This window comes from Mauremys reevesii, linkage group 9 (genome assembly GCF_016161935.1).
Source record: "Mauremys reevesii isolate NIE-2019 linkage group 9, ASM1616193v1, whole genome shotgun sequence".
Classification (NCBI taxonomy): Eukaryota; Metazoa; Chordata; order Testudines; family Geoemydidae; genus Mauremys; species Mauremys reevesii.
The window spans coordinates 78,663,627-78,675,659 of NC_052631.1; the positions used below are offsets into that span (position 1 = coordinate 78,663,627).

The 12,033-nt window shown below is 42.9% G+C and overlaps 1 protein-coding gene across 1 annotated transcript in view; it reads right to left on the bottom strand.

Annotated features, from left to right (window-relative positions):
* The window catches only part of EDA (ectodysplasin A), a 209,207-nt gene extending 198,090 nt beyond the window's left edge, over window positions 1-11,117 (bottom strand). Inside the window, exon 1 of the mRNA XM_039488739.1 lies at window positions 10,595-11,117. Within this exon, the coding sequence (XP_039344673.1) occupies window positions 10,595-10,891 (297 nt within the window). The 5' untranslated portion in view covers window positions 10,892-11,117. The remainder of the gene's footprint in view (window positions 1-10,594) is intronic.
* Between the last annotated feature and the right edge of the window lie 916 nt (window positions 11,118-12,033).

Below are 12,033 nucleotides of genomic sequence, written 5' to 3' on the forward strand. Positions count from 1 at the left end.
ACGGGATTATTCCGATTTTACATAAACCAGTTTTGTAAAACAGATTGTATAAAGTCCATTGCACGCGGCCACACTAAGCACATTAATTCAGCGGTGTGCGTCCATGTACCAAGGCTAGCGTCGATTTCCGGAGCGTTGCACTGTGGGTAGCTATCCCATAGTTCCCGCAGTCTACCCCGCCCATTAGAATTCTGGGTTGAGATCCCAATGCATGATGGTGCAAAAACAGTGTCGCAGGTGATTCTGGGTAAATATCGTCACTCAATCCTTCCTCCGTGAAAGCAACGGCAGACAATCATTTCGCACCCTTTTTCCCCCTGGATTGCCCTGGCAGACGCCATAGCATGGCAACCATGGAGCCTGTTTTGCCTTTTGTCATTGTCACCGTATGTGTACTGGATGCTGCTGACAGAGGCGGTACTGCAGTGCTACACAGCAGCATTCATTTGCCTTTGCAAGGTAGCAGAGATGGTTACCATCCCTATTGCACCGTCTGCCATTTTAAATTGGCGATGAGATGATGGTTATCAGTCATTTTGCACTGTTTGCAATTGGAAACTGGCGATGATGGTTATCAATCCTTTTGTACCGTCTGCTGCTGTCATGGGTGCTCCTGGCTGGCCTTGCTGAGGTCGGCCGGGGGCGCATGGACAAAAATGGGAATGACTCCCCGGGTCATTCCCTTCTTTATGTTTTGTCTAAAAATAGAGTCAGTCCTTCCGAGAATATGGGGCAAGTCTACTAGAGAGCACAGCTGCTCCGGGTCAGAGCCCCAGAGATCTCACAGAAATGATGAGCTGCATGCCATTCTAGGGGGTGCCCCTGCAACAACCCCACCCATTGCTTCCCTCCTCCCCCAACCCTCCTGGGCTACCGTGGCAGTGTCCCTCCATTTGTGTGATGAAGTAATAAAGAACGCAGGAATAAGAAACACTGACTTTTTAGCGAGATAAAATGAGGGGGAGGCAGCTTCCAGCTGCTATGATAGTCCAGGGAGTACAGAATCTTTTCTTTAGACATGAAAGGGGCGGGGGCTGATGGAGCTCAGGCTCCAGCCGCTATGATGAGGACGGTTACCCAGCATTTTGTACCGTCTGCCAGGAATGACAGGGAGTCATTCCCATTTTTACCGAGGCCAGCCAGGAGCACTCACGGGATGATGACGGTTTTCCACCATTTTGTACCATCTGCCATCAGGAAAGGAAGGGGAGGGGATGCTGCTGTTCAGCGCCGCAGCACCGCGTCTACCAGCAGCATGCAGTAGACATACGGTGACATTGAAAAAAGGCAAGAAACGATTTTTTCCCTTTTCTTTCACGGGGGGCAAGGGGGTAAATTGACGAGATATACCCTGAACCACCCAGGACAATGTTTTTGACCCTTCAGGCATTGGGAGCTCAGCCAAGAATGCAAATGCTTTTCAGAGACTGCGGGGACTGTGGGATAGCTGGAGTCCTCAGTCCCCCCTCCCTCCATAAGCGTCCATTTGATTCTTTGGCTTTCCGTTACGCTTGTCACGCAGCACTGTGTTGAGTCCCTACTGTGGCCTCTGTCTATCATAGCCTGGAGATTTTTTTCAAATGCTTTGGCATTTCGTCTTCTGTAACGGAGCTCTCATAGAACAGATTTGTCTCCCGATACAGCGATCAAATCCAGTATCTCCCGTATGGTCCATGCTGGAGCTCTTCTTGGATTTGGGACTGCATCACCACCCGTGCTGATCAGAGCTCCACGCTGGGCAAACAGGAAATGAAATTCAAAAGTTTGTGGGGCTTTTCCTGTCTACCTGGCCAGTGCATCCAAGTTCAGATTGCTTTCCAGAGCGGTCACAATGGTGCACTGTGGGATACCGCCCGGAGGCCAATACCGTCGATTTGCGGCCACACTAACCCTAATCCAACATGGCAATATCAATTTCAGCGCTACTCCTCTCGTCGGGGAGGAGTACAGAAATCGGTTTAAAGAGCCCTTTATATCGATATAAAGGGGCTCGTTGTGTGGACGGATGCAGGGTTAAATCAGTTTAACGCTGCTAAATTCGGTTTAAATGCGTAGTGTGGACCAGGCCTTAGCAGGCATAAGTGTAACTAGGATAAAAGGTGTTGCCCAGCCTGTGTGCTGGGAGGAAGAAACACACAGGGAGATACAAGGATGATAACCACTCCAGGGTCCACCAGCAGGCGATGAGTGATGTCAGTCATAGGGCTAAACACTTTGCATTCTCTCTCTCTCTGTTATTGTATTTTAGTGAATTTGTTAATAACAGAACTTCTAATAAACTGGACTTGTTTCCTCATGTGCTCCTAGAGTCTCTTAATACTAACAACATTCCTGATGCTGTAGCTCTCAGGAGAGTGAATCTTTACAGATCAATGTCTTAGACTGCATTGGTTAATCAATACACCCATCCATCAATAAAGCTACAGTGGATTTTTCACATCCATGAATGTCATAGTTATATTGAACTAAGTTTTACGCATTGACCAGGCCACAGTAGCATCTTCCACAATCTCTGAAGTCAGACATACAGAAGTACTTCTCTCATCCTTAGTTTCTGCTGCAAGGAATCTTGGGTCATAGGCCAGATTCATTTGAGAGAGTCAAGATGCATTGATTTTTCAAAGAGGAACATCCTAAGGTGAGACTCCCATGCTCACCAAGTCCTCCTGGTAAATGCTCTGCAAATGGAGCATGTATTTGAAATATGCCCTTCATCAAGGTAGGTCAAACATCTTGCATAGCCATCATTTAATAGCATCACTGCCTCACAAAATGGGTAGCTTTTGAATCCCAGGAATTTATGGTCAGTCACGTTGACTGAATTGGTACCAAAAACCTCCTGGGAAGGAAAAAACGAAGTACACAGTTTCCCCAACAGGAAACTCTACAAAATTCCTATACTAAACCTAACCTACCACTAACAATTTACAGCTATTTACAGAATAGAAGGCTGCAAAGTGTTCTAGAAGTGAGCTCCAACTTGTAGCCACAAGTAGTGAGAAGGAACTGAGGGATGCCACTGAGGTAGCCCCATCCTGTATGCTCTCAGAAGCACAAGGATACTCAGGGTGCATGCGCCACTCCAACGATTACTGCTGATCAGAAATCTCCAGCTTGAGTGTACTATGCACACCTCAAACGGTAGAGAACATATATGGGCAACACATCTTGAAGAAGAAGAGTTCTAGATGCAGGCAAATACAATTATATAAATGGTAGTTAAACCAAAATCGTAATGAAATACTTAAAATGCACAGATATCTGAATATAGCTGTTTTACACAGAGATGTGCAGATGATCTCTGAAAATATTACACTACTAGTGAAATGTGTTGAAGATAGGAATGGGATAAACTCCTTGAAAGTAGTACATTAAAAATATTGTTTCAGACATCTGAATAAAAATTGTTGTCCACCGCAGAATTTAAAGACAGGGATTTGTATTAATACCGAGTTTTATGTAGGAGGACGGCAATATCATGTTTTTCCACACTGTACAACAAACTGTCCTTTTCCCCGCAGAAAAGCCAGTCGACCATAATCAGTCCATCCCCAAGTTGATTTGATCAGGAATTCTCATTCTTTACTATCACATTATCGCCATGACAATGAAGTGACATAAGGAACAGAGCAAGGTTCCTTCCTGTGGAAGAATCCTTTCCAGGTACAGCTAGTTATTCCTGTTGTATTTAGCCAAGGAAATTTAGTTGTTGCAATGTTACTAGGTAACATTCTGCAGTAGGTATGCCAAATCTTATTCTTACCCAGAAGTCTCATTCCTACACCTACATTGCCTTAACAAGAAAACAGACAAAGTGTTAGAATGCATCGCTGAAATCTTGAATGATACTCAGGGTCTGTTGCAAAAAGTAATGATGTATTAATATATCAGCCCATAACTGCTATGATAATGCCCATCAATGGTAAAAAGGGGAGAGTTTGCTCTATCTGTAGTTTTTATTTCATATAAATCTCTCTACAACTGAAAGAACAACTGCTTGGATGCAACCAGTGAGAAAACAGAACAAAACAAAAAACACGAGTTACCTTAGAGATTTGCAGATACTGACGTGAGAGAATACCTCTGTTTAGCATTTATAATAACTTGACACTCAGCCAATGTTCCATCTCTCCCCTCTCCATTTTTTTTTTAAACTTAGTGCAGTACATTTATACACCAAAGGCAAACAAGAGGCCTTTAATCCGAAGGCTACATCTGAGGAAGATATCTATCTACCATTTTTAACACAGAGGATAAAATTGTTGCTTTTGCACGTTTTTTCTATATGAAGCTCTAATAGCAACTAAATTACATATCAGGAAGTCTCACTAAGTAGGCCATAACGCCTCAGGAAAAGGTCTGATGTGTCATAATAAAGGTTATGGTTTTGTCACAGGTATTTTTAGTAAAAGTCAGGGACAGGTGGTGGGCAATAAACAAAAATTCACGGAAGCCAGTGATCTGTCCCTGACTTTTACTAAAAATACCCTGGGAGGGACAAACGGAGCGCTGCCAGGTCTTGCAGCTGCTCCAGCCCCACAACTGCTCCTGTGGCAGAAGCTGACCACTGCTGCTCCAGCCCCAGAGGAGCTGACCCAGCCCTGGCCAGCTGCTTCAGCAGCCCAGGGCGGGCCACTGGCCAGCTGCTTCGGCGGCCCCCACCTCCAGCCACTGCTCCAGCAGTCCAGAGCTGGCCACTGGTGACTCTTCCAGTGGCTGATGCTCCGGCAGCCCCGGGGCTGACAGCTGCTCCAACCCTGCTGCAGACGAAGTCCCAGAGGTCCTGAGGAAAAAAAAAAATCATGGAATCCATGACCTCCATGACAGAATCGTATCCTTAGTCATAATCAATGGATACTTGATTTAACTCCAAGAAATAGGATGCTTTTTGTTTCTTCCATGGCAGTCACAAGGGGGCAATAGTCTCACCTTACATTCGTTAAAAGCAAGGCTTCAAAATCCATCACCTGCTAGATGTCAGCAGAGAATTATTCAGAATCATTGCTCAGATTATAGGCAAAGGAACAGACTGATTCAAACAGAATTTAGTGTTTTTAAGCTAAACTCTAGAGCAAGTTTCAGGACTACTTTGGGGGAGAAATTACTGGAGATACAGTTCTTTAACAGAGTTCTCACCCACTGACTTATCCTGAGGTAATTTCTTAGAGAAAGGAGCTACCACAAAGGTTTCAAACTGAATTACGTCACTGCAGTCTATACAGTGCAGTACAGATGGGATTCTCCTTTTCAATAGGCGGTTAGCTGAAGATTATACCTAAGAAATATTGCCTTGAGAAACAGGCTACACTAGTCTCAGTCCCTTCCCATTCAGACATTCATAAAACATAAGCCTGACTTCACGGTAACTATAGTCAAGATCCTATCAGAAGCACACAAAAGTAACTTGGAGGTTCTTTATATTAAAGGACTTTTGCTGTTATACCAGCTTTCCCAGTCTTCTTTGTACTCTATAGAAGTAAAAATCCCAGGGAACACTGTGTACTCCTTTTATAAGACCCACATCCGTCCTGGATGATTTGATTCGTACAAGCGGTTGATTCTTACAAATGAAATATTTTAGGTATAGGAATGATTTTGTCCCAGTGGTTTTGATCACTATATGCAGGTGATTCTTATAAATGGAGTGCACTGTATTTGTATTCAGTCGAATAGTAATCCAAAACATGCACAGAAGGTAACGCAAGTGTCAATCTGATCCTTTTTATGAAGTGATGTTGAATCAAATTAGGCAACTATTTGTACTCGAGAACTGTACAATGCATGTCAGCAAATGCAGGAAATCGAAAGGCAAAATTCAAGATACCCCTCAAAATAACTGAGCCTTGAGTGCATGCTGCAGGGCTCAAATGCCACGTTAACTTCTACAATATTTCATTGTAAAGAAGTCATTAATTTGGAGATATTTGAAGAATAAATTAGTGCATCTTAAGCCTACATCAGTGGTGCAACCCGCTGTCCATTCTTTGAAAATGCACTTAGTCATGAAGTGCCTGCCAAACTCAAATACAGCATTGATACTGAACTATTTCTACAGTCAAGCAATTTGATTTGAACAGATTGCTTGTGTTGTACCATTTTAGCTCAGACACCTACCTGTGCGCTATGTAACATCAAAAATGGCAGCAATCTAAGAGTCAAAGATAAAGTGCCATTACCAAACTGCTGGCCTAGATTCTAAACTGATGATGCAACAACAGTGGACCTACTGGGACAAAGTTAGGAACTGCAATTCCTCAACCTTTGCCATGAAAGAGCTGTCCTTGTATCTGAAGTTAAATGCAGTTACATTTTTGACTACCCTGTGAGATAGGAAAGCATAATTATTAAGCTGCCAGATCTCACTCCTGTCATGAGGTCATTTTTTGGAGCTCAGCCAAACAAGATTCCTGCCAAGAGCCTGTTCTGTCCAATGAAGATATTTATGCTGACCATTGCTGCAGATTCCTTCCCAAAAAATGCAGGAAACCATGTTTTTAAAAAACATCAAAATTGTCCACATTTACAGCAGATTGAATGACTTCAATAATCAATACAAGTTGTAATCACTCTAGATTTGTGTTGAAATAAGATTTCCGTTTGTTTTTAAGTCTGATAGATTATAAATACTTGTATATTCATGGCACACAGTGTTCATTTATCAGCACAATGAATGTAAGTAAAATCATATATATTTAAAACTAGTTTAGAGATTGATATCTAATGATTATTGTAAATGCTGTGGAATAATGTTAGTTTTAAAACAGTAGTAATCTTTTTTAAAATAGCCTGCTCAATTTTATTTTCTTCTGATGGCATTCACAGGGTGCAGCTAGCTACTATTCGTATTTGGACATACAGAAAAGAATATAAATAACAAATGATATATCAAAGATGTGTATAGCGCAGGAGGTAGGCAACATACGGCACGCGTGCCGAAGGCAGCACGTGAGCTGATTTTCAGTGGCACTCACACTGCCTGGGTCCTGGCCACCGGTCCGGGGTGCTCTGCATTTTAATTTAATTTTAAATGAAGCTTCTTAAACATTTTAAAAACCTTATTTATTTTACATACAACAATAGTTTAGTTATATATTATAGACTTGTAGAAAGAGACCTAAAAACATTAAAATGTATTGCTGGCACACAAAACCTTAAATTAGAGTGAATAAATGAAGACTCGGCACACCACTTCTGAAAGGTTGCCGACCCCGGTATAGTGTATTTAATTTTAACAAATATTACAATGCCTCTGATAATTTGGGATTATTATTTCATAACAATATCTAGATAGGACTCTGGTTACAACATAACTTTTCAAATGGGGCTAATGTTATGAAGAAGTCTATTGTGTATTTTGTATTACTTAGCACCGTTGGTGTTGATTTTTAGTTACAGAATTTTACTCGTGCTCTAACCACAATAGTTTATGTAAAATAAAACCACATGCCTTAAAATTTATCTATTTTCCCACAAAGATTGAAGTAATCCTTTTTCAAGCTCCTTGCAAAGACAAAAACAGGTGAAAAGGAGGTGAGAGTATTCCTGAATATTATCAATTACACCTATAGTCAAAGGCACCATGCTCTAAATGTGCATATACTGTTCAGTTACCTACAGGTAGGCACTTCAAGGACAAAAGTGTAGTATACTGTCCCTTAAATTGGCATTTGCATGTTCTCATTATTACTTAGAATATTTCCATCACGATCAAGCATTTTAATGTTCTACTGCCCAGTTATACAAGAATGAACATATTTAGACTATTAACCTACCTGGAGTGTTTCAACTGCACAGACATTTGGACTTCAGTCTGTATCCAAACTGATCAATTATCCTAAATCCATATACAACAGAGCACATATAGTTTAACTACTTAATCTGTTTAAGTGCAATCACTCTTTTATTATTTCATGGTACACTTGTTCAGTCGGATAGCTTTTAAGAGTCATCTTATTTCGCATGAAGGCCCCTGAGGAACTTCAAGCATGCAGGAGTAATGTTGTACAGCTGAATACAGTGCAAGGCAATCTAAAGATTTAATATATCAAATAGTCAGTTTCAATTAATTTTACATTGACAAGGTTTAACAAAGCATGAAAAACTGTTAGAACTCAATAGTTTTTATTTGAGTTCAATAGGTAGCTTATTTTTACTGTTTGTAGCTACAACAGAGTCTGTTTCCCTTAATCAGTTGTGGTTCAGGTACAGTACATTAAAATTGCAGACTTGCTGAGACTTGAACAGTGAGATCGATGGCTTATGGTCAACTGCCAAGTAGTGGAAACTTTTATTCCAAATTCATGGATTTTTCAGGGCTATGTATTTTCTATAATGAGGAGGGAAGCAACTGTAATAACTCCTACATGGGCTGAGGCAGGGCTTTATGCTTGCTACACAATGGCTCTCTTTACAAGTACCCCTTCACCCACAATTGTGCTTTTCACCCAGGAAGGAGAATGTGTCACTGGAGTTTACGCTTAGCAGGGACCACCATTCCACCTCAAATCATAGGAATATACAGTTCTAAAGACAAGTAACTGGACGGATTGAATTATTCTAAACAAAAGCAGGCTGCCTTCTCCAACTTTACTGACTAGTCATTGTTTATAGATTGACTCCACATATGGGGTGATGACCTGAACGTGATGAGCAGGAGACTGAGTCCCCATTTCCGCTCAGTCTATGGCAGTACAGAACAGGGAGAGTGGCTTCAGACTCCACCTCCTCCAATGGTGTTGCATGAAAAATGAAGGTGGAGGGAAAACAAGAGAAGAATCCAGTTTATTGCCCCCACTCAACCTTTCAGACAGTTAGGCGAGCAGCTGTTAGCATACAGTCAGCCCCTCCTCCCCTATCCTTATTGAAAAACAAAAGCCACTTTTGGCTCAATGGGGAGGGGGGAGCAACAGACACCCCAAACCAGAAGAGGAAAGAGCAGCACACAAAAAGGGATCCAAGAAAAGTGATATTAGAGGAGGTAAGAGAATTATATAACTATAATCTCCACATTAAAATTAAGCAGTTAAAATTTGAGATCAGTTATTATTCTGTCTGATCATTACATACACACATACATATATATATATATACACACACACATATATATACACACACATACATACATATATATACACACACATATATATACACACACACTATTGTTACAATTAACACCTAAGATTATAGCATTTTAAAAGGTAAGTAAAAATCTTTGTTTTCTCTGTGTGTTTGACAGCATTTTGTGTCATGTCAGTTGTAGTTTCACCTTTCCTCTGGATAGTCAATTTCCCCAGTTGTTAGTGTCAACCTTTCAGAATACAGTGGAGAAAACACATTTTGTCATGGAAAGTGTAATTTAAAGCCACAGAAGTTAGTAGAGGGTTCAACAGCAGTTGTAGATGAAACCATTCCATTCATTTAAAAAAAGTGTTAGATTTAAGTGAATAAAAGTGAGCCTTTGATTAACATCAATAACGATATGAAAACAGAAAAAAAATCCCTAAATTTCAATCCCATATCTGAAAGTATAGGTACCTGAGGTACAAAAATCAAACAGGTGATCAGGACCCTTATGAAGGATATCAGACCTTTTTTTTTATATAAAGCTATTCAACTTTCATGAGACTGAGAACCATAAAAGAGAGTGATAAAGTTAATGCTTCTTGAATTGCTGAAAAGGTCTGGAAGAAGCCAGAGATAAGAAAATTGTTGCAAGAGCATTGGGGAAGGATTCTAATGTTTATCAAGACAATTGCCACTTGAAGTACCCCTTCAGTCTTGTATTATACTAAATCGCCAAGATTCACAACAAAGAAAAAGTTGAAAAGGGGCAGGGGGAGGGGAGAAAAGATCCATCTAAACATACATCTGAAGTACAAAACCTCACAAAGCTAAAAAGGTTGAGTGTATAGCATTATAAAACACTTTCAGAATTTCTGTAATTGGTGACAAGGTTTTTCCTTCCTACAAACTCAAGATAGCAACAAGATCGCTCACCCATAAATTCTCTACCCCTGAAATGTTTGGTCAAACTATCTTTATAGCCCTCTATCTGAATATGATGAAAGCATGCACCCACCTGGCCAGAAGAGGCATGCATGATATTCCAAAATTGCAGCCACAAGACATCATGTTCTTGTCTATTGCTTCGAGGAAGGACAGAAGGACCAGACTCACCTTTTAATACAGGCTTGGTACAACCTGTTTGGAAAGCCCTAACACGGGCGAGGGAGTGGATGAAATCCACTCTTGCAAGTGAAACAGAAGCCCCAGCGTTAGTATTAGGTGACATTAACATCATGCTGGGGAGACGGAGAAATTCTTCAAGGCAGAGAATTTGTTTCACAGTGATCGTGAAGGGAGCATGCCAAGCAGCAGGACGTTCTCCCCAATGCCCAGCCACCCTCACCTGTCTCCAAGACACCCTCCATCAGCCCTGAAGAGCAGCTGCAAAAACGCCGGCTAAGGAGTGCAAACACTTGCCCTGTACTTCCCCTGTCCACTCGCACACCCCGCAAAGCCGCCTCCGTGCTCACACTCCTAGTACCTCCAAGATCCAGTGTCACCCCATTGTTCCCCAGTGCCCGTGACTCACCTGCTGGCGGCGGTCCGTGGGTTCGGCGAGGTGCTGCAGGCGGGCCGAGCCAGAGGAGCCCTGGGCTGCCGCGGTACCCCCATGACGGGGAGAAGGCGTGGGATCGGGGTCCCGCTCCCGGCGGAGCTCGGAACGCAGCTCCAGGTAGCAGCCCAGGGTAAGGAGGTGCAGCGCAAGCGAGAGCGCGAAGAAGCCCAGGAAGAGGCGCCAGCTGCCTCCGCCGCTGCCCCGGCGGCCACAGGCGCAGCCACCTCCGTCAGACCGGGGCGCCGCCTGCTCCCTACGCTCGGAGCTCATGGTCAGTACCACCGCAGGCGATTCCTGCGAGGAAAAGGAGGCTCGGCTACTGCTCCATCCTCGCCGGAGGAACCCCAAGCCGGAGCCGCAGCCAGGCTGTGCGGCCAGAACAGCCGCATGAAGCGCCTGGCCAGGGGGAGGAGCCCGCGGGGGAGGAGCCGCCACTGCCTCCGACACGCCTGGCTCCTTGTCCAGACAAGGCCTGGAGGCGGGACAGCTGGAGAACTCCGCCTTACCTCGCCAGGCCTCTCTTTAACTCTTCCCGGGCGGTTGGGCTCTGGCGGCTTAGATTCGCCTCTATCTCATCCCCATTATACCCGCGAGAGGAATCGGCCTAGGAGCACAGGGTACAACCTAGAACCCAGGAGTCCCTCCTCAAAAACAGGGACCTAACTCGCTGCTTAGCGCCCCCTGCTGACATGGTGGCAATTAAAATTATTGTAAGTTTTTACAGTAAATCACTGATACGTTCTTTCAATCATCAGAAGATTTTTGTCTGAGACTATACATATTACTACTAATAGTAAATCAGACAACGAATGGTGGCAAAATATGGAATGCTGGTGCTAAGGAAGCTCTCAACTAGGATGCTATCTAAGGCATGATAAATGGGGCTGGAGTAACAAGCAAAGACTCACAGCACTGCTCTAACGTTTTTTCCTTATAGACCAGGCACGTATACTTGCCATAAAAGACTTTCCATAGCTTTAATTTCCCACTGTGAGATATGTTGAGTAATATAAAGACAGGCTGAAAAAATACTGCCAACAGCTGTAGTTGCCCCTCCAAATGTTATTTCCTTTTGAAATTACATCACAGTCAGTCAATGTCAGGTAAAGATGCAGATCACCTTGTCCAAATAAGCAAGTTTAGGAAGAAATGAAGCTTAGGATGCATAATATTTCCCCGTTGACGCTGCTCAAAGCAATAAAAATATAAAGCAAAGATGAAATACGCTCTTTGTTAAGAGCAGACAAAGATCTCCTTATTGGTAGCACTGCCGAAAGATAGCATGATTTAGCAGCATGGGAGTAGTGGCTAGAGGGGACCTGCAGGAACAGCAGCAGGTGAGAGAGACAGAGATAGCAGCAGAGAGGGTGCCAGTACTTACCCTCAGCAGTCAAGACATATCTATGTGCATA